The following is a 23,848-nucleotide window of genomic DNA, read 5'->3' as shown; positions in this document are numbered from 1 at the left end:
CAAAATGCCTGCAAAAAAAAGAACAAACTTTATAGAGATTTCATAAAGTATAGATCCTTAGAGGTGGAGAATAAATATAAGAAATATAAGAATAAGTTAACTGCTATACTACGAATAGCTAAACAGGATTACTACAGTAAAATATTAGATAGAAATAAGATAAATATCAAAGGGATTTGGAATGTATTAAATAATATTATCAAGAAAAACTGGGGAAAAATAAATTTTCCGCAGTTTTTTATAAATAATGATGGCAAATTGGAGGAGAGTAATGACGTTGTTCATAATTCCAATAACTTTTTGGTGACTGTGGGACCCAAACTGGCAGAAAAAATCCCTGATCATATAACTGGAGCTCTTAATGAAACATTAATCAGTAGAAATCCTTTTTCTATGTTTCCCACTGCAGTGGGAAGAAAAGAAATTATAGATATCGTCAATAAATGTAAAAGCAAAAGGTCAACTGATTGTGATGGTATTGATATGACAATAATCAAGAAGGTAATTGAGGAAATTATCCAGCCTCTGACTTACATCTGTAATCTGTCACTTCAATCGGGTAAATTTCCAGAAAAGATGAAAATTGCCAAAGTTATTCCACTCTTATAAAAATGGGGACGGACACCATTTCACAAATTATAGGACTGTTTCTCTACTTCCAGTTTTCCAAAATTTTGGAGAAATTATTTGTGACTAGATTAGATATATTCATTAATAAACATAATCTGCTTTCTGAAAGTCAGTATGGATTCAGATCACAAAGATCTACAGCAATGGCAGTCATGGAATTGATAGAGGAAGTCACCGGCGCCTTAGATAATAAGAAATCTGCTTTTGACACAATAAATCATGAAATATTAATTAAGAAATTGGAGCGCTATGGCATTCGGGGAGTAGTCCTGCACTGGATGGAAAGTTATATAAGCAACAGGCAACAATTTGTGCAAATGGGTGACTGCCAGTCACCATGCTTGGACATTTTTTGTGGTGTCCCCCAGGGGTCAGTACTGGGGCCAAAATTGTTTATTCTTTACATTAATGACATCTGTAAAGTTTCTAAAATACTTAAATTTGTTTTGTTTGCAGATGATACTAATATCTTTTGTACAGGTGATAATTTGGGTCAGCTTATGGTTGAAATCAACTTAGAGTTATGTCAACTCAAGATATGGTTTGATGTTAACAAATTATCATTAAATTTGGATAAAACCAAGTTTATGTTGTTTGTAAACTGCGGAAGAAGTACAAATGTTCAGATCCTAATAGATAATATGACAGTAAGAGAGAGTTAAGGAAATTAAGTTTTTGGGAGTAATGATAGACAATAAGATCTGCTGGAAACCTCATATAAAATACATTCAAACATAAATATCCAGAAGTAAGACACCTCAGTGGGAAGTCTGTGGGAAGGAAAAAGTGTGGCAGAAAACGCTGCACAACGAGAAGAGGTGACCGGACCCTGAGGAAGATTGTGGAGAAGGGCCGATTCCAGACCTTGGGGGACCTCCGGAAGCAGTGGACTGAGTCTGGAGTAGAAACATCCAGAGCCATCGTGCACAGGCGTGTGCAGGAAATGGGCTACAGGTGCCGCATTACCCAGGTCAAGCCACTTTTGAACCAGAAACAGCGGCAGAAGCGCCTGACCTGGGCTACAGAGAAGCAGCACTGGACTATTGCTCAGTGGTCCAAAGTACTTTTTTCGGATGAAAGCAAATTCTGCATGTCATTCGGAAATCAAGGTGCCAGAGTCTGGAGGAAGACTGGGGAGAAGGAAATGCCAAAATGTCAGAAGTCCAGTGTCAAGTACCCACAGTCAGTGATGGTCTGGGGTGCCGTGTCAGCTGCTGGTGTTGGTCCACTGTGTTTTATCAAGGGCAGGGTCAATGCAGCTAGCTATCAGGAGATTTTGGAGCACTTCATGCTTCCATCTGCTGAAAAGCTTTATGGAGATGAAGATTTCATTTTTCAGCACGACCTGGCACCTGCTCACAGTGCCAAAACCACTGGTAAATGGTTTACTGACCATGGTATCACTGTGCTCAATTGGCCTGCCAACTCTCCTGACCTGAACCCCATAGAGAATCTGTGGGATATTGTGAAGAGAACGTTGAGAGACTCAAGACCCAACACTCTGGATGAGCTAAAGGCCGCTATGGAAGCATCCTGGGCCTCCATAAGACCTCAGCAGTGCCACAGGCTGATTGCCTCCATGCCACGCCGCATTGAAGCAGTCACTTCTGCAAAAGGATTCCCGACCAAGTATTGAGTGCATAACTGTACATGATTATTTGAAGGTTGACGTTTTTTGTATTAAAAACACTTTTCTTTTATTGGTCGGATGAAATATGCTAATTTTGTGAGATAGGAATTTTGGGGTTTCATGAGCTGTATGCCAAAATCATCCGTATTAAGATAATAAAAGACCTGAAATATTTCAGTTAGTGTGCAATGAATCTAAAATATATGAATGTTAAATTTTCATCATTACATTATGGAAAATAATGAACTTTTTGAGAAGGACCTGTAGTTGTGTATATATATTTATTTATTATTGTTTTGGTTTGTGAATTCTGGATCAAAAACATAGATGTTAATTAGGAAGGTTACTTAAAGTTAATTTAAATGCTATTAGAGGGAGAAGGGGTATGAAAAATAAGTTTTACTTCTTCATACCCCTTTTCAGACAATTTATATTAATTGATAATCAATGTCAGATCTCAGGTTAAATATACTGACAAGTTTACTTAATGGAAAATGTTTATTTTACTAGTTTCTATTTATGTTTAAGTTAATTTAATTTATTTGGAACTGGAAATTTAATTTAATTTAATGTTTACCAAACACTTCTTCGTATTGTATTTGGATATTTGTTTGTTTGTTATAAGCATTTCTGAAATTGATTTATTTATTTACTGTTTGTCATTGTCTGAAATCATTGTCTGAAATAAATAAAATAAAAAATAAGACTTTATAGAGGGGTTAGAGTGGCTTCATTGCACAACACCTAGTTTTATTATTTTTTGTTTGAAGCAGCTATCCACCTGCACCAGGTAAGAAACAGCAGGCCACATGACAAAGATCCAAAAAATAAAGGTTTAGGGTTGAATAAATTAAACAAAATAATTCATACACTGTGGCATGTTTAAAACATAAACCAGAAAATAACAATAACCAGCAGAACCTACTTGGATCAGATGCGTGTGCAGGTTTTTGCAGTCCAGATAAGGTAACTCTTCTGGAAGAGACATCAGCAGGTCCAAGACTATAGCACACTCTGGATGGCAAAAGACAAAAAAGATAGATTACCTACAGTTCTTATGAGATTTACGACACATAACTTTGAACAGCAAAGTCACTTTCGAGAAAATGCTACGTGAAACATGCCAATGAAACATTTGCCCTTTACAGGTTTCGTCAGTTTTTGCTTTGTTGCCAGTGCTGTGTTTCATGTTTCAGATCCTCAAATAAGTTTAAATATGAAGATAATCTAATTTCAGCACAGCTACTGTGGCTTTTAAAAGTATTCAAACCCTTTGAACCTTTTCACATAGTCACATTACAACCACAAAAATACATTTTTATGTGAAAAACCTACACAAATGGTATACACCATGTGATGTGGAACGAAATTATACAATTCTTGTTTTTTACAAATAAAACACTGAAACGTGCGGTGTGCAAAAGTACTCAGCCCCTTTACTCTGAGTGCAACCAATTGCCTTCATACGTAGCCTGATGATGGGTAATGACTAAATAGAGTCCACCTGTGTGTAATCTAATCTCAGTACAAATACAGCTGCTCTCTGACGGCCTCAGAGGTTGCTTAACAAGATATTGGGGAGCAAACAGCATCATGAAGTCCAAGGAACACACCAGACAGATCAGGGATAAAGTTGTGGAGAAGTTTAAAGCAGGCTTGACCTATAACAAGATATCCCAAGCTTTGAACATCTCAGGGAGCTCTGTTCAATCCATCATCCGGAAATGGAAAGAGTATGGCACAACTGTAAACCTACCAAGACAAGGCCGTCCACATAAACTTACAGGCCGAACAAGGAGAGCACTGATCAGAGATGCAGCCAAGAGGCCCATGGTGACTCTAGAGGAACTGCAGAGATCTACAGCTCAGGTGGGGAAATCTGTACACAGGACAAATATGGTGGTGGCAGCATCATGCTCTGAGGGTGCTTCTCTTCAGCAGAGACAGGGAAGGTGGTCGGAGTTGATGGGAAGATGCATGGAGCCAAATCTTGGAAGAAAACCTGTTGGGAGTCTGCAAAAGACTTGAGACTGAGGGGCAGGTTCACCTTCCAGCAGGACAACAACCCTAGCTTTAAACATAAAGCCAGTGCTACAGTGGAATGGTTTAAAACAAAACATATTAATGTGTTAGAATGGCCCAGTCAAAGTCCAGACCTAAACCTGATCGAGAATCTGTGGCAAGATCTGCAAACTACTTTCACAAACACTCTCCATCTAATCTGACTGAGCTGGATCTGTTTTGCAAAGAAGAATGGGCAAAAATCTCAGTCAATGCCCTTTTCAGTTTTTTTATTTGTAAAAAATGTTTTAAATCATGTATAGTTTTCATCCACTTAACAATTATATACAACTGTGTTGTACTTTCACATAAAATTCCAATAAAATATACACTGCTCAAAAAAATAAAGGGAACACTAAAATGACACATCCTAGATTTGAATGAATGAAATATTCTCATTGAATACTTTGTTCTGTACAAAGTTGAATGTGCTGACAACAAAATCACACAAAAATCATCAATGGAAATCAAATTTATTAACCAATGGAGGCCTGGATTTGGAGTCACACACAAAATTAAAGTGGAAAAACACACTACAGGCTGATCAAACTTTGATGTAATGTCCTTAAAACAAGTCAAAATGAGGCTCAGTATTGTGTGTGGCCTCCACGTGCCTGTATGACCTCCCTACAACGCCTGGTCATGCTCCTGATGAGACAGCGGATGGTCTCCTGAGGGATCTCCTCCCAGACCTGGACTAAAGCATCCGCCAACTCCTGGACAGTCTGTGGTGCAACCTGACGTTGGTGGATGGAGCGAGACATGATGTCCCAGATGTGCTCAATCGGATTCAGGTCTGGGGAACGGGCCAGTCCATAGCTTCAATGTCTTCATCTTGCAGGAACTACTGACACAGTCCAGCCACATGAGGTCTAGCATTGTCCTGCATTAGGAGGAACCCAGGGTCAACCGCACCAGCATATGGTCTCACAAGGGGTCTGAGGATCTAATCTCGGTACCTAATGGCAGTCAGGCTACCTCTGGCGAGCACATGGAGGGCCATGCGGCCCTCCAAAGAAATACCACCCCACACCATTACTGACCCACTGCCAAACCAGTCATGCTGAAGGATGTTGCAGGCAGCAGATTGCTCTCCACGGTCTCTCCACACTCTGTCACGTCTGTCACATGTGGTTCATGAACCTGCTTTCATCTGTGAAGAGCACAGGGCGCCAGTGGCGAATTTGCCAATCCTGATGTTCTCTGGCAAATGCCAAGCATCCTGCACGTTGTTGGGCTGTGAGCACAACCCCCATTTGTGGACGTCAGGCCCTCATACCATCCTTATGGAGTCGGTTTCTTATTGTTGGTGCACATTTGTGGCCTGCTGGAGGTCATTTTGCCGGGCTCTGGCAGTGCTCCTCGTGTTCCTCCTTGCACAAAGGCGGAGGTAGTGGTCCTGCTGCTGGGTTGTTGCCCTCCTGTGGCCTCCTCCACGTCTCCTGGTGTACTGGCCTGTCTCCTGATAATGCCTCCAGGCTCTGGACACTACGCTGACAGACACAGCAAACCTTCTTGCCACAGCTCGCATTGATGTGCCATCCTGGATGAGCTGCACTACCTGAGCCACTTGTGTGGGTTGTAGAGTCCGTCTCATGCTACCACGAGTGTGAAAGCACCACCAACATTCAAAAGTGACCAAAACATCAGCCAGAAAGCATAGGTACTGAGAAGTGGTCTGTGGTCCCCACCTGCAGAACCACTCCTTTATTGAGTGTGTCTTGCTAATCGCCAAAGATTTCCCCCTGGTGTCTATTCCATTTGCACAACATCATGTGAAATTGATTGTCAATCAGTGTTGCTTCCTAAGTGGACAGTTTGATTTCACAGAAGTTTGATTTACTTGGAGTTATATTGTGTTGTTTAAGTGTTCCCTTTATTTTTTTGAGCAGTGTATTTATGTTTGGGCTGGACTGTGGCACGGTTGGTAGCACTGTTGCCTTGCAGCAAGAAGATCCTGGGTTCTCCCCGTGCATGCGTGGGTTCTCTCCGGGTTCTCTTCCTCCCACAGTCCCAAAACATGACTGTTAACTGGCTTCTCTAAATTGCCCTTGGGTGTGAATGAGTGTGTAAGTGGTGGTTTGTCCTGTGTGTGTCTGTAGTGCCCTGCGATGGACTGGCGACCTGTCCAGGGTGTACCCCGCCTCCCACCCATAGACTGCTGGAGATAGGCACCAGCTTCCCCATGATCCAGTATGGAAGAAGCGGTAGAAAATGACTATATTTATGTTTGTGGTTGTAATGTGACAATATGTGGAAAAGTTCAAGGGGTATGAATACTTTTACAAGCCACTGTATAGTCAGAGGCCGAAATACCAGCGGGGTGGCTGTATTCCGGGACAAAACAATTTGGATGCTGAGATAAAGCCAATTAGGATAGTTGTAGATTGGTGTATTGGTATACATTATACATAGAATAACAGCTGTTTTGCTAGTATCAATGTCTATAAGAGGCAAAACATCTTATGAGGCTGACTTTTATTAATGTGTTTATTATAACCATACTTACAGTATATATGTTGTGGGTACTTTCATTGCCAATATTTCAGACAATTCTGTGTTTGCTAACTATAAATAATTTGATTGTGTCAAGTAAAGTGTTACAGCCCACAGACAGCTACACATACATAAGATCATCTTGACACAGAACATCCTGGCTGGACCATGGCAACAGTACAGCTGGTGGCCTGCAGCCTTAGAGAATATAACCATTACAAATGGGGTAGCAATGTCAGATCATATACTTTTTCTTTTACTATAAATGTGAATCCTACCAGTGTAGACTGGTAGCATTCATGGAAGGTGGCTTCTTGGCCTATAATAATAATAATACAGACAAATACCTAAAAACATTTATTTGACTAAAGCAACTACATTCTACAAGGATTTAAAATGTAAGAATGTGGAGCATATACTGAAACATTGTTTCATGTATGTTGATATAGTAGCTGCCCTATATGAAAGTGGTAAATCATTTAATGTACACCATAAGAAAAACCTCCAATCAGGTCTGACTAGAAGGAAGAAGCTCAGGTAGCTTATGAACTTTGGGCCATGGCTTGAGTATCTAGGTGTTTCAGAGTCAGATAATATAGCAGCTTCATGAAGACAGCATTACAGTACTTTGTTCAACTGTATAAAAAGTGAACCATACAAGGATGACTCCAACATGGGTGATGAACCCACACACACAAGGTTTACGAAGCCATTGATAAATTACCCTATAATGAAAGCCTATGGTTTGGATCACATTTATGAATATCATTTAAAAAAATGCCAGTTTAAATCTATCTCATTTTCTAGTGTTCTGTCCCATGGCAAAATACAGGATATGTTTTGTATTTTCCATGTCCCAGTTATTTAGGACAAAGCTGGAAAAAAATTGTTGTCCAGATAATTATAGGCCAATTGCACTACCCAGTATCTTATCAAATGTTAGAAAAAGAATTCTGTTTGATAGAGTAAGTGTGTTTATCTCTTCCATTGAGCAGTATCTCCTCCCCTTTTGGTGTTAGCAATGTCGTAAGAAAGGGTGAAATCTTGCCCCGTTTTATCTAATGTTGATGATCTGTCCATGCAGCAAACTGATAAGCTATCTGATGTATGCAGATGATGTGGTCTTCAGCCCAAGTATTGCTGGTTTACAGCAGTAATATGGTATATATATGGTGTGCAATATGATATAAACTTCAATATCGTTACATGACTAAATTTCCCTGTGTTTGAACTGTCCCAACAATGTTTTGGAAGTTTATAAAAAAGTGAAATACCTCGGTCATTTTATGACTGATCTAATGAATGATGATATATTCAGGCAATGTTTATGCTCAGGTAAAGACCATTACATGTCTTTACAAGTTTAGCTTCAGTTCAGTTCCAGTAAAAGAGGCTTTGCAAACCTCTCTATCCTGCCCAACTGTGGTTATCTTAAAAACAATTTTGCATACATTGATGCAATGAGAAAGATCCGTTGTCCTGCTTGTGGCTGGTGTCCAGTGCCGGGCTGGGGGACATTGGGGACTGGGCACTCTATTGGCTCTGCTCTGTGGGTGGTTAGGCATGTGGGTTGTGTGCCCTCCTTTGTGTGGCGTATTCTTATTGCACTGAGCTGGCCGGTCTGCTCTTTTTTTTCCCCGATTGGGGTCATACTCTTGGTCGCGCTTGCGTGCTTCTGACTGAATCCTCTTCGTTAGGGGTCGGTGACTTGTTCTGGCAGGGGACCCGATGTCGGGACTGGGGATTGATGTTTCGGGGTTCGGGCGGTTCCAGGAGGGATGGGGCTGTTGGTCCCGGTTTTTGGTTGGTACTCTGGGCCCGGTGCCTGTCCCTAGCCTTGGGCCCTGTGGATGTGCCTGTGCCTTCCTTTTATGAACAGGGATGCAGATTGGGGTCAGCAGGGGGACTGTCTCCCTGGGAAAGCATTTTGCCCCCACTGCTTTCCCTCCCCATCCCTGGATACCTTCCTCCGCTCGCTCCATCACTCTACCACTCATGTAGGGCCTTGGAGTGCAGGTGCATCATTGGAGTGCCTTGAGGGTTTTCCATCTCCGCAGTGCTATGGCAGCATGGGCCCCAATTTTAATGTATATCTTAAACACTCTCACCTATAACATTTTTGTGACACGCACCGGGCCTTTGGAGTAAGCACGCTTAATAGTAACCTCACCCTGGTGCCTGCGCCCATTTCTAAGGGTTCTTCCCCTACCTGAATTTCTTTTTGAATGCACACAACAACAGGCAACAACCTCTTTTATTCAATGTGTGGTCAACGGCATTTGGATCGGCTGAGTAGTGATGGCTGTGTGTGGAGCTTGCACTATGTGGATGAGTCTTCATCAGCTTTTTGGAGTAGAGCTTATCTGTGGGGCATGTGCCCCTGTGGGGAGGGGATTTATGGTGTTTGGGTTCGGGGGCATGTGTTCAATATCTGTGTCCTGTTTGGGGGTGGCCCTGTGGGGAAGTTTACATTGGGGTTCATGGGGAGGCGTGGGGAACAGAACTCATTGGGTGGTTGGGGACTGTTTCGTCCTGGGACGGCTCTGGTTGACGGGCATGTTTGGACCAGGTGGACCCCTCGTTTGATCGTGGCCCCATCTCCAGATGTGGGGACGGGGGAATCTGGGCCAGGGTCGTTCGGGTTCGGGCGGTGCCGGCACTAGTCTGGGGCGCACTGCCTGTCTCCACCCCGGAATGAAGGGGACCACTTGCTGAGTTCGGGGGCTGGTTGGCCCTCAGGTAGTATTGGTACCTGGATCTGGGAGCATAGAGTATGTATGGGGAGTGTGAGTGAGCGCACAACATCCATTGTTGTGTGTCTTTACATTGGGTGTGTGGGTTTTTTATGTGTAGGAATGAGGGTGTGAATGTGCGATTGTGACTGTGTGGGCTTGTTTTAGTGTCAGGTTGCTGCTCCCTCTCCAGGATCAGTTTAGTCCCCCCATCAAATGTGGGGCCTATTTTCTCCCCACCTATTTTTCTCAGGGGCTTGGATGTCTGTCAGATCTCCGTATCTGTCTCGGGTCCAGAGGTGCAGGTCTGTGGCTCCTCACATTCGCTATTGCATATTTTTATGGAGAAACCTTATATACACAAGTGCACTCACATTTACACCCACCGGTGTTTGGATTCCGGTGTTCACAGATGCAGAGATGTTCTATATTGAGTCGCAGTTACCACTAAATATACCTTGCATTCATTAGTACAATGCACTTTGCGGTAACATTGCTGTTGTTATTATATATGTTCCTGCAGGTGAAGAAGCAGTTTTCTAGTATCTTTTATTCTCTTCATCCTTCTTTCTCTTCTCTATTCTTTTCTCCTTCTCTCCCTTTTCCCTGTTTGCCCAACTTCTCTCTCTTTCTTGCCATTTTCCCCCTTTTCGTTTTCTTCTCTACACCCACTGCATTCGAAATGATCCCAAAGCAGTTTCTAATCAAGTTTATATATATATATATATATATATAAAGCGGAGCATTATAGCTTCAGTCATAATGCTCCACTTGTAAAAGTAAATCTGCTAGGCTTCTTCTTGGTACACAGACAACAAATCTGAGTGCTACTCTACCAGACAGGACATGTTAAAAAATATAAATAAATCATAACAAATTAATGACTAAATAAAAATAATAAAAGTTTTATTTATTCACAAAAAAGCTATCCAAACCAGCCTAGCCCTATATAAATATTGCTGCTCCCTATACCTAACTACTGACCTTGGTGTCCACAAATGCTGCAACATCTTAATTTTTATGTTGCCAAAAATTAAAAATGTTGGCTTAATTTTCATGTAGGCAAAGCTTTGCCTAGGTCACTCCAAAACCTTCACTTTTTACCCTATAATATATATATATAGAGAGAGAGAAAGAGACTAAATGTTTTATGGTGGGAGGGACGTTAAAAACATGGCAGAATGAGCCGACGTGCTTGTGCAGGCTCTTAATGAAAAAGGATAATTTTTTAGTCCTAGAAACATTTATTTTTCTATTTAACCATCTTGAACAATTTTCTACTGTTTTGAAAATTTTATAAACAATTGCAGTTTGACTGATTAATGGGAAATTAAAAATCCCATTAAAAGGCAATTTACTTGCTTTTTAATGGTCAATGTTTAAGAGTGGATTATTAGCTAATATCTATTATTATGATTAATACTGTTCATAATAGTTAAATTTTTTTGCAATAAAGTGAAACAGTTTTTACAGGACATGGAAAGTCTGGATATGTCACCATCCAGTAAGTGAGAATGGTTTAAACTTAAGGAGACAGCAATTTAGATCAAAGATCAAAAGATCAAAAACCAACCCAATATCAAAAACAACAAAATCTAATTAGTAATATTAATAAACTGTGTTCTAAAACTGATAACATTGGAGGAATATGGAGAGCTTAGTAATCGCTTAGTCTCGACTTGACAACATTTATCTTGAAAAAACGAAATGGGCATTTATTCCAGCACGAACTTGCTGGATTGTAGTGGGTGAAAAATCCCAATTTCTTTTTTTACAAATACAAACCTAGAAATTTTTTTTTAAAGTGAATAATATTTGCACTATCACAGAGAACCATTTTTCATTGCTTGATTGTTGTAGCTTCTTAAGCAGAATCTGTGGTATGAAAAAAGGTCCTTGATGAAAATTTGAAACAACTAATGGAAGAGGAGTTGCAGATTCAAAAACTTGATAAAGCTATCCAACAAATTTCCTAAAAAATGACTTGGAAATTATGGAATAACTGGAATTTTTCAAATTCTCTTGGAATGATATTGGTGTATATACAGTGAGGAGAACAATTATTTCATACACTGCTGATTTATCAAAGGTACTCTTCAACTGTGAGTGATGGAATCTAAAATAAAAATCCAGAAAATCACATTATGTGATTTTTAAGTAATCAATTTGCAATTTATTGCATGCGTAAGTATTTGATTACCTACCAACCAGTAAATATTCCGGCCCTCACAGGCCTGTTATTTATCCTACGAAGCCTTACTGTTCTCCACTCATTACCTGTATTAACTGCAACTGTTTGACCTCATTATCTGTATAAAAGACACCTGTCCACACACTCAATCAAACACACTCCAACCTCTCTACAATGGCCAAGACCAGAGAGCTGTGTAAGAACATCAGGGATAAAATAGTAGACCTGCACAAGGCTGGGATGGGCTACAGAAAAATAGCCAAGCAACTTCGTGAGAAGGCAACACTGTTGGAGCAATTATAAGAAAATGGAAGAAGTTCAAGATGACGGTCAGTCTCCCTCGATCTGGGGCTCCATGCAAGATCTCACCTCGCGGGGCATCAATGATCATGAGGAATGTGATTGATTTTCCCAGAACTACACGGTAGGACCTAGTCAATGACCTGAAGAGAGCTGGGACCACAGTCTTAAAGAAGACCATTAGTAACACATTACGCTGCCATGGATTAAAATCCTGCAACGCACGCAAGGTCCCCCTGCTCAAGCCAGCACATTTCCAGGCCCGTCTGAAGTTTGCCAATGACCATCTGGATGCTCCACAGGAGGAATGGGAGGTCATGTGGTCTGATGAGACAAAAATAGAGCTTTTAGGTCTAAACTCCACTTGTCATGTTTGGAGGAAGAAGGATGAGTACAGCCCCAAAAACACCATGCCTACCATGAAGCATGTAGGTGGAAACATCATGCTTTGACCAAGCTTTTCTGCAAAGGGAACAGGATGAATGCACTGTATTGAGGGGAAGATGGATGGGGCCATGGATCAGGACAGCCAACAAACCTCGTTCCCTCAGTAAGGGCTGTGGAGATATATTATGTGTGTGCATTAATTATTATGTTCATAACCAGTGTGGGAAATAAAATGTATAACCTGTGTAAGACATTGTGGCCTGCAGAAGTGTTGTTGCACCAACTTGGCCTTGAGTGTGGTGAAGTAGAGAAAGACTGTAGAACTGTAATGGTGGGAAAAGAATGCGAGAAGATTAACTGGCCAAGTACTTCCTTCTCATATCAGCAGAAAAGCAGAATCTAGGTGCAGGACAATAGCTGTCCAAATATGGTAAGCCGGAAGAGTCTGTATGAAATCATATGTGTGAAAAAAACTGTAAACAGGGGCTGTTCATTTTCATGTGTGTTTCAATAAAAGCAATGGCCCCAGGGAGAAGCTCTGAAGTTGTCTCGGTGTGTGTTGTGTTACCACATGAGAGAGCTTCCCCTGGGCCATGTACTTACATTCAATATAACGGTGTCTGAGTGTGTTATTTCAATAAGTGTGAATTCTTTCAGCTTACGGTGAATAAACGAACACGCAAGAAGACCCCTCGGGGGGGTGCTTCAACAGGGCATTGAAGATGGGTTGTGGTTGGGTCTTCCTGCATGACAACGACCCGAAGCACACAGCCAGAGGGACTACGGAGTAGCTCTGTAAGAAGTATCTCAAGGTCCTGGAGTGGCCTAGCCAGTCTCCAGACTGAAAGTCTGTATTGCATAGCGACAGCCCCAAAACCTGAAGGATCTGGAACTTTAGGTTTCACTTTAGGCAAGGATATCATGTAGATACCCACTATTTAGTGCAAGATAAAAACATAGAACATTACAGAGAAATCTGCATTGTCTCTTTTTTCTCTTCTTGCATGAATAGCCAATGCTAAGTAAGTCCAGTGAATTGGACAAGTCTATGGGCTAAGAATGCTGTCAAAAACAATGTATATGTAAAGACGAAAATGTGTGCATATTAGTCAATAGTTGTGCATAAGTAAAATCCAAAAGAGGTATTGTATATTTTCTCTGTAAGAATACAAAATAAAATGTTACAACTTCAAGAAATTACAAACACAAAGTTCAAGTTTAAAGTTGTGGTTTATGCTTTATGAATAAACCACAACTGTTTGTGAATACGATTTCTTTTCTTTGAGAATACGAATTAACATCAGCGTCTTGGCATCACATGATCTCAGGCTGGTTAGTGGAGCACAGAGTTAGTTGATTCGCGTTGCGCATGCACTGTCACACTCCTCACTGCCAGTAAACATAGTGCCAGAATGGGAGGTAATTCAGTCTAAAAGGAATATTAGGAAGAGAGGCAAGATAGGGAGGAAATCAAGAGCATTATAAATAAAGCATTGTTCTTATTTTTATGAAATACAAAACTAAAACATAGAATATAGTGGGTGGAGTTATACAATGATGTACAGTAGGTGGCAGTATGCACCTCTGAATTTGTTGTGAACCGCCAACAGAAGAAGAGAAGAAGAAGCAGCAGCACTAGCCCCAAGATGACGGACCAAGAGCATATATTAACGACATTAAGACATATATAAACTTTTTAACATTACCTGGCTTTGTACCGTAGTTTCTTGGTCCGTTCTTTGGCGCTAGTGCTGCTGCTGCTTCTTCTCTTCTTCTGCTGGCAGTTTGCAACAAATTCAGAGGTGCATACTGCCACCTACTGTACAGCATTGTATAACTCCACCCACTATATTCTATGTTTTAGTTTTGTATTTCATAAAAATAAGAACAATGCTTTATTTATAATACTCTTGATTTCCCCCTATCTCCCCTCTGTTCCTAATATTCCTTTTAGATTGAATTACCTCCCATTCCGGCACTACGTTTACTGGCGGTGAGGAGTGTGACAGCGCATGCGCAATGCGAATCGACTAACTATGCTCCACTAACCAGCCTGAGATCACATGACACCAAGTCGCTAATGTAAATTCGTATTCTCAAAGAAAAGAAATCGTATTCACAAACTATTATAGCATATTGTATTCATAAAGAATAAACCACAACTTTAAACTTGAACTTTGTGTTTGTAATTTCTTGAAGCTGTAACATTTTATTTTGTATTCTTACAGAGAAAATATACAATACCTCTTTTGGATTTTACTTATGCACAACTATTGACTAATATCCACACATTTCCGTCTCTACATACACATTGTTTTTGACAACGTTCTTACCCCATTCAAGTCTATGGACTAAAACGTGCACCAATGCCACACTTGTAGAAAATGTAGTCAGTAATAAATATTTTTGCACAAACTAACTAAACCTAAAAGTTTGTAAGAGTAATCTAATTCGAATGTTATGGATGTGTTCAGAATACATAAAGCTTTCCTTTAGTAATCAGATGGTATAAAGACGACCTAAGCATTTGCCAAACAGTTTAACAATAACTCACCCATGGGTGTTAGATGACAATCCTCACTGGGCTTCTGGATAGCACTTAAGAATTTGTAGATCTTTTCAAAGTTCACGACAAATTTAACTCCAAATGTCCTTGAGCTGTCTATTGTTGCATGTTTACTGGTTTGTCCAAATTTACCATGCAGCTCAGAAGCTGTGTTGGAGAGTGGGACTGTGGAGGGGAAAGAGGAAGAGGAAAAACTGGAGATGGGTAAACAATGTGATGCAACAACAGACTGTGCTGCTGCTGTGACAGGGGATATATAAGAAGCAGATGGACTGAGAGACTTTGGAGAACTGGAAGTCACGGATGCAGCACATTTCTTTGAGATCAGCTGGACAGTCTTGTCTGCAGTGCTTACACTTTGTGAACTGGTGTCTGCACATCTAGTCTGAGAGGTGGAGATGGCAGCAGTGGAAGTACCAACAGTGGGAGAAGGTGAGAAGGTTTTTTGAGGTGTAAGGATTTTGTTGGTTTGCACTCTAACAACTTTAGATGGTGCTGGAAGTCTTCTGGTTCCTGACATGGTTGGTGCTGGAGTGATGAGCAACATGGCAGGAGAAACTCTGGCAGGATCCTCACCTAGGCAGATAAAATATTACTTATTCAAGGCTAGAATTTTGTTTTTTAAATTAAAAAAAGACTAATAATTTCAAACTGAATGAATGAGGATCTTAACACAACTTAAGGACATGTTGTACAACTATACATAAACTAAGACAATTTGCTCTAAATTACTTTGATTTTCCTTAAAGCAACACATTCAGTGCTGCTTCAATTGATGGTGTTTAACTTTTATAGCATATTAGACCAGTTGCTGACCAGGTTACATGGCTATCAAGCAGAATTATCGACTTTATGGGGTAACATCATGTTCAGTTTAGACTTTTCAGTATCAAGCTAGTTCTACCTAGGTCTATCACCATCAACTTATGCTTCAAAACTAACCTCCACTGTAGTGTGAAGGACCAATCCATCCATAATTAAGAAAACATACCTAAATAAATGGCTTTATAAAATACTTCATGGGCCAAAAGATTCTCACTAAAGGCATCAAAACTGTGAATGAACAAACATGGAATTATGCAGCAAACAAAAAATTGCAAAAGGTCTTTAAATATGTTTATTTTAGATTCCTTAAAGTAGTCACCCTTTGCTGCGATGACTGAAATATTAAACTCTGGCCTTCTCCCAATTCCTATACTACACCCCTCTATGAAGTGTGTACTTTGTAAAAGTGCACGTATGGGTTGAAATACGGAGGTTACAAGTGTGCAAAATAGGAGCATTGGGACAGTTGGGGATACATCATCGACTTGCACCTCTGCGCCGTAACTGCAACATCAAAAATGGTGGGACCCATCGCTGTTTTTGCGGTCTTGCTGTTAAAAAATATTTAAAAACTGCAACAAGCAATTGTTTTGAGGAGTAGAAAGCGCAGGAATCGAAAGGAGGCGTATGCACCAGACTCGCCACGGCAGAGGTGTTTGTTCGTAAGGTAATGTCAATGTAATGGGCTACTGACTGCCTGGAATCACCCTGAAGCCAGTGGCATCTTAAAATGTTGAGCCTGGAAAACCACAAAAAAAATAAATAAATAAATAAAAATAAAATACACATCGTCGACTTGCTGTGTAAAGTTTAAGCAGGTCTTATTATTCTGATCTGATGGTTGGTTACATTGACGGTTGTGATTGGTTTTTGCTCAAAACGTCACATGCACCAATGAATACCTTTGGATGCACGCTTAGCCGAAATGTGGATTGAGGGCGCAAAGGGGGCGGAGCCAAAGACCACTCTGGAGAATTGGGACACACTACGCCCTCGAACCCAACAAGGGGAACGCACAATTGAGGGACACAGGGTGGAAGTGCGAGTATTGGGACAGGGCTTTTGGCTTTCAAGACTCTTCGGAAAGCTATTTCAGGTCACCACCTCATAAAGCTCTTGGAAATAATGCTAAGGAAGCAAAGCAGTAATTAAAGCAAAGGGTGGCTATTTTGAATAATCCAAAATATAAAAATGTTTAAAGTTGTTTCATACCTTTTGTTTACTATATAATATCATGTGTGTTCAATCACAGTTTTGGTGCCTTTGGAGAGACATAAATAGAACAAAATAGACATAAATAGACAAACATAAATATAAAGAGACCCATTAAGTGAAAAAGTGTATCTAAAACTTTTGACCAGTAGTGTATAAATCAGTCTGTCGTTAAATGCAACAAAATAATAGTAAGAGATTTAGTCAATAATTGATCAAATAAATCAGATATAGAAAATATATATTTCAATTTTAATGTTTTAACTGCTCATTTTGCCACTAAGTTTCAATCAGACTTTTTTCTTGAACTCTATTTTTACTTAGTTTGAATTTCTTGCTGTTTCAGTTTTCCTAGCCCTTTTATTTCTTTCATATTTATTACCACCCAAGTATATTTAAAATATGCCTTATTCTCAAAAATATATCACTCTTTTTACTGTTTTTTTAATTCCTAAACACAGATATATTTTCTCCTCTAATATACCTCTTTTATTCTTTTTCTGGATTTCCCTGGCCCATCTAGCTTTGTCATTAGTTTTTTAATTCCTTGGTCGCTGCATTGTCTTTTCAGTCTCAACAGTATCGCCACCTCAGCCTCTCGCCTCTTGACTGAGATAAAGCCTCTAGGAAGTCAGTGCTGAGCCTCATTATCGCTGCCTACAGGTCCTTCTCAAAATATTAGCATATTGTGATAAAGTTCATTATTTTCCATAATGTCATCATGAAAATTTTACATTCATATATTTTAGATTCATTGCACACTAACTGAAATATTTCAGGTCTTTTATTGTCTTAATATGGATGATTTTGGCATACAGCTCATGAAAACCCAAAATTCCTATCTCACAAAATTAGCATATCATTAAAAGGGTCTCTAAACGAGCTATGAACCTAATCATCTGAATCAACGAGTTAACTCTAAACACCTGCAAAAGATTCCTGAGGCCTTTAAAACTCCCAGCCTGGTTCATCACTCAAAACCCCATCATGGGTAAGACTGCCGACCTGACTGCTGTCCAGAAGGCCACTATTGACACTCTCAAGCAAGAGGGTAAGACACAGAAAGAAATTTCTGAACAAATAGGCTGTTCCCAGAGTGCTGTATCAAGGCACCTCAGTGGGAAGGAAAAAGTGTGGCAGAAAACGCTGCACAACGAGAAGAGGTGACCGGACCCTGAGGAAGATTGTGGAGAAGGGCCGAATCCAGACCTTGGGGGACCTGCGGAAGCAGTGGACTGAGTCTGGAGTAGAAACATCCAGAGCCACCGTGCACAGGCATGTGCAGGAAATGGGCTACAGGTGCCGCATTCCCCAGGTCAAGCCACTTTTGAACCAGAAACAGCGGCAGAAGCGCCTGACCTGGGCTACAGAGAAGCAGCACTGGACTGTTGCTCAGTGGTCCAAAGTACTTTTTTCGGATGAAAGCAAATTCTGCATGTCATTTGGAAATCAAGGTGCCAGAGTCTGGAGGAAGACTGGGGAGAAGGAAATGCCAAAATGCCAGAAGTCCAGTGTCAAGTACCCACAGTCAGTGATGGTCTGGGGTGCCGTGTCAGCTGCTGGTGTTGGTCCACTGTGTTTTATCAAGGGCAGGGTCAATGCAGCTAGCTATCAGGAGATTTTGGAGCACTTCATGCTTCCATCTGCTGAAAAGCTTTATGGAGATGAAGATTTCATTTTTCAGCACGACCTGGCACCTGCTCACAGTGCCAAAACCACTGGTAAATGGTTTACTGACCATGGTATCACTGTGCTCAATTGGCCTGCCAACTCTCCTGACCTGAACCCCGTAGAGAATCTGTGGGATATTGTGAAGAGAACGTTGAGAGACTCAAGACCCAACACTCTGGATGAGCTAAAGGCCGCTATGGAAGCATCCTGGGCCTCCATAAGACCTCAGCAGTGCCACAGGCTGATTGCCTCCATGCCACGCCGCATTGAAGCAGTCATTTCTGGAAAAGGATTCCCGACCAAGTATTGAGTGCATAACTGTACATGATTACATGATTATTTGAAGGTTGACGTTTTTTGTATTAAAAACACTTTTCTTTTATTGGTCGGATGAAATATGCTAATTTTGTGAGATAGGAATTTTGGGTTTTCATGAGCTGTATGCCAAAATCATCCATATTAAGGCAATAAAAGACCTGAAATATTTCAGTTACTGTGCAATGAATCTAAAATATATGAATGTTACATTTTCATCATGACATTATGAAAAATAATGAACTTTATCACAATATGCTAATATTTTGAGAAGGACCTGTAGTTTTGAAAAGGAGCTGCTAGCAGTGGCTAACTTCTGTCATGTTGTTGCTAAAGAAGTTAGGCACGTTGCAGACTTGGTATAGATGGAGCTTTTAGTCGGGATAGTTGACTGTGTCCTGTTGACTCAAGAGAATGCTTCAGTTGCTGGAGAGTAAGTATTAAAGCATTCAATCCAAGTCAAATTCATTTCAATTCAAAAATACTTTATTAATCCCAAAGGGAAAGGAATTAGGCCCAAGCAGCAAAGCGCTGCGAAAAGATATTGCCATCCCTCCATATCTTATTATTTATCTGTCAAATAAATTGCTTTTTTAGAGGCTTCATCATATTCACAAAGTCAGCCAAATTTGCACACTCATCAATCCTGCTATAAAATTACGTATTTTGCCAAAATCGCTATAAAAATGGCTCCAAGGCGCCCCCCCTCGTTAACCTTACTTTATCGTACAGGTAGAACTCCCCGAGCCCTACATAAAACTCTTGCAACCATGTTCTATAACAAACAGGAAGTGAGCCACCTTGGATTGAATTTGCGATTTTGACCGCAATTTTGCTGTTTATACCCTCTATATTTGATCGAACTCCTCCTAGAGATTTTGATCGATTGATTTGAAATTTGGTTAATTTGCTCAGAAGGGATGGGGAATCTAAAGTTATCAAAATTGTTAGTTTTTGAGCATTTTGAAGGGGCGGAGCCACAACTCAAACTTTGAGGACTCACTAAAAACAATCAAACTGTTATAGCTCCTGTTATAGCAACAAGATGGTATAAGTTGGTCTCCAGTACTGAGGGCTTTGGTTGGAGGTTGTGCTCACGTTTGGCTCCAATTTTCACATTTTTTCATCTGATTCAATTCAATATGACTAATATTAGTCCAGCCCCCAAAAGACATCCAGTGAAATAATTGGTGGGCATGGCCTAATTTCTCTACAGTGCCCCCTAGAATATAAAAAAAAAAACAGCCTCAACCATGCTTGGACTGAGGATTATAAAATTTGGTACACATATATAACTTTCAGGACCTACAAAGTCTCTTCGGCCCATTGTCTAAACTCAGTAGGAAGTCGGCCATTTGGAATCAAAGCAAAAGCTTTTGCTTTCATTTCACAACCCTGTCACTGTTTGCCGTCTGGGGTCTGAGGCCAGGAGAGGGAACAGGCCTTCTGGTCGGGATCTGGGCTGGAGTTTGGGTCTTGGGGGTTGTCTGGGGCTGGCGTTTCGGCTCTCTCGGGATCGCTTGGATTTTCTTGGATCTTAGTCCCTGGCTTCGGTGCTATTTCCGTCAGTTGGTGGGTGCCAGGCTCCGGCAAGGGGGTCTTGGCCAGACAGTGTGCGGCGTGGATTGAGATGTATCTACGCTTTGGTGGAGGGGCTGGCCAGCCAACCGGCCGGTCTGCTTTGTGCAGCAGGGTGTGCTGTGCGTGTGTTTGGGTGGCCAGCATGCTGGGGCACCTCTGGGGTTTGGGTGTGGGGTTGGCAGGGTGCCTGGTCCTTGGCTTGGGCTTCCTTCTTTGGCCCTGGCCCCTGGCGGGGTGCTGGGCTGCTGTTGGCAGTCGGGTGGGTGGGGCGATAGAGCATGTCTTGTGCCTGCAAGACTGCACTGGGGTGGGCTGGAGGGTGGCGTGGAGGAGAGGCAGCATGTAGGGTGGGGCGTGTTGTGTCCTCTTTTAGGATGTGGGGTCACCAGATTTGAGAGATTCATGTTGGGGTTCGGGGCTCATGGTGTTGAGATCGGAATTTATTAGGGTGCTGGGAATGTTTCATCTTGGTTGACCCCTCTTTTGTGTATAGCCCCCTCTCCGGATGGGGACGGAGGGTCAGAGCTGGGCCGGGGTCGCTCGGGTTCAGGCTGTGCCGGCACAAGTCTGGGCTGATGTTGGGGCGGTCTGCCTGTCTCCACCCCGGAGGGAAGGGGACCACCTCCTGGGTCCCAGGGCTGGTTGCCCCACTGGGGTGTCGGCACCTGGACCTAAGAGTATAGAGTATGTATGGGGAGTGTGAGTTAGTGTACGACGTCCATTGTTGTGCGTCTTTACACTGGGTGCGTGGGTGTGAGTGTTTTATGTGTCAGGTTGGGTCTTGGACTGCTCCCTCTCCTGGATCAGTTTAAGCCCCCCATCAAATGTGGGGCTTATTTCCTCCCCGCCACACTACTTTCCGGTGGTTGGTGTCTCTGCCCGCTGGTGTACTTGTGGTTCTTGGTGTCCGGGGCGTGGTGATTTGGTGAGTGTTGGCTCACTCCCGGTGGCTGCTTGCCGGGGCCTGGACCCCTGGGCTCTGTCGGGTCTCTGCTTGGGGAGTGATATGTCCCGGGGTCTCTGGGTCAATGGCTGGATCTGCTTGGGCGTAGACGGCTGCTAGCAGGGCCAGTGGGGTTGTCACTGCAGCTCCCTGGGGCTTCTGCACTGTGGCTGCTGGGTGGTTCCCCTGGGACTCTCCCCTGGGACTCTCCCCTGCTCTTCTCTGGCGGGGGTTGCGGTGGTTCTTCTGGGGTTCCTATGCTCTTGGGGGGGGGGGGTGCCTTGGCTGTCTGTGGCTCGGATCTCCTCCGTATCTGTCCTAGGTCCAGGGGGGCAGGTCTATGGCTCCTCACACTGGCTATTGCTATATTTTTATGGAGAAACCATGTACACATAAGCATACTCACACTCAGACCCACAGGTATTTAGATTCAAGTGTAAACAGATATATAAATACTCTATATTGAGCCGCATTTACCACTAAATACATCTTGCATTCATAAGTACTGTGCATTTTTGCTAAAAAAGCTGCTAATATGAATGTTTCTGCAGGTGTAGAAGCAAGCAGAGTGTTATCTTGTATTCTCCTCATCCTTCTTTCTTTCCTCCATTCTTTTCTCCTTCTCTGCCTTTTCCCTTTTTGCCCCACTTCTCCCTCTTTTGTGCTTTTTTTTCCCTTTCATTCCTGTCTCTGTGTCTGTAGCAATTGAAATAATCTGAAAGCAGTTTCTAATAAAGTTTTTTTTTTTTGAAATATCAAACAGATTTACTTTGTGAAAGTAAATCTGTTGGGCTTTTTCTTTTCACTCAGACTACAATTCTGAGTACTACTCTGTCAGACAGGACAGAGACAGAAAAAAAAAAAGTTTGAAGGGCTTTATGAACATCAGCAACAGAGAAAGGCATAAAAATTAAATGCTCACCAGAGAACACTGGGTGAGAGTTGCACAAAAATAAAAAACAAATTCATTGGAATCAAATAAAAAGCCAGATGATATGAAAAGCTAGGTAAAGCTATTTAAACCTCTATTCTATCAAAAACAGGAACAGAACCTTTTAAAACATAGGCAGGCAGAGCCTGAGAGGTTTTACTCATGGTGAGACATGGTCCCTCCAGCGTGTCCTCGGTCCTTCTCTCGGCTCCACAGACCCAGTTATCCTCCATTACATTGCAAATAGAAGCCATTCTAGTTGATACAGTAATTCCCAATGGCACAATGAAGCCAGCAGGAATTACTGTACCAACTAGATTGGTCTCTATTTGAGATGGAATGGAGGATGCACGATAACAGGGTCTGTGTGAATGAGGGGTTAGATGTACCTCTGCTTCTGCACATCTAAATCAAATGGCTGAATTACCTGCTCAATATTCAGTCACGCTCTCCAGAGTCCAGTTATTCATCTAATTATTTGATTCAGATGTGTTGAGAGAGATGCATAGCCAAGTCGCAGGGCACAGGCCTCAAAGACTGGGATTTGATACCTGTGGACTAAAAAAGTGAACCCTGTTTCTCAAGTACAACTGTCCTGCATGTTTTCGGTATTTCCTTGCTGCCACACACCTGACTTATGAGAATGACTGATTAATAGGTTTCTGCAACATTTGATGGCTGTAGAAGAGGTCACGCAATCATTTGAAACAACTGTGCTGCAACAGAAAGGCATCTAAAACATGCAGATCAGGGGTACATGATGGAGGAACCACTAGTCTAAAACTTCACTTAGAATCAGAATCGTACTCTTTTGCCAAGTTTGTACAAACTAACAAGGAATTTGACTGCAGCACACTTTGCTCTCAATAATAACGAATATTTTTATATATCTTTATATATATATATATATATATATATATATATATATATATATATATATATATATATATATATACATACAGGGGTTGGACAATGAAACTGAAACACCTGGTTTTAGACCACAATAATTTATTAGTATGGTGTAGGGCCTCCTTTTGCGGCCAATACAGCGTCAATTCGTCTTGGGAATGACATATACAAGTCCTGCACAGTGGTCAGAGGGATTTTAAGCCATTCTTCTTGCAGGATAGTGGCCAGGTCACTACGTGATACTGGTGGAGGAAAACGTTTCCTGACTCGCTCCTCCAAAACAAATTAGACAGCTATCACTCAGGCGGCGGTCCACAATGGACCACGCCTCCTTTCCAGCAGTCAACATTAACACAGTTGATCCAGTTTGAACTGGGGGCAGACAAGCGAACCAAACCTCTGCAAAAATGACAGACAGTAACAGTAAGGTTGTTATAATGTTTTTGCATATTAATGGAGATTTTGCAT

General features: G+C 41.6%; 1 protein-coding gene across 1 annotated transcript in view; it reads right to left on the bottom strand.

Annotated features, from left to right (window-relative positions):
* snapc2 (small nuclear RNA activating complex, polypeptide 2) overlaps positions 1-23,848 on the bottom strand; it is a 51,962-nt gene that overhangs the window by 5,563 nt on the left and 22,551 nt on the right. The window contains exons 4-5 of the mRNA XM_047386559.1: positions 14,982-15,569; positions 3,186-3,274 (exon numbers count right to left, since the gene is read on the bottom strand). Coding sequence (XP_047242515.1) covers positions 3,186-3,274; positions 14,982-15,569 — 677 coding nt within the window. The remainder of the gene's footprint in view (positions 1-3,185; positions 3,275-14,981; positions 15,570-23,848) is intronic.

The sequence above is a fragment of the Girardinichthys multiradiatus genome, chromosome 14 (genome assembly GCF_021462225.1).
Source record: "Girardinichthys multiradiatus isolate DD_20200921_A chromosome 14, DD_fGirMul_XY1, whole genome shotgun sequence".
Classification (NCBI taxonomy): domain Eukaryota; kingdom Metazoa; phylum Chordata; class Actinopteri; order Cyprinodontiformes; family Goodeidae; genus Girardinichthys; species Girardinichthys multiradiatus.
The sequence above is the reverse complement of the archived record's forward strand: the minus strand, read 5'-3'. Positions and strand labels throughout refer to the sequence as shown.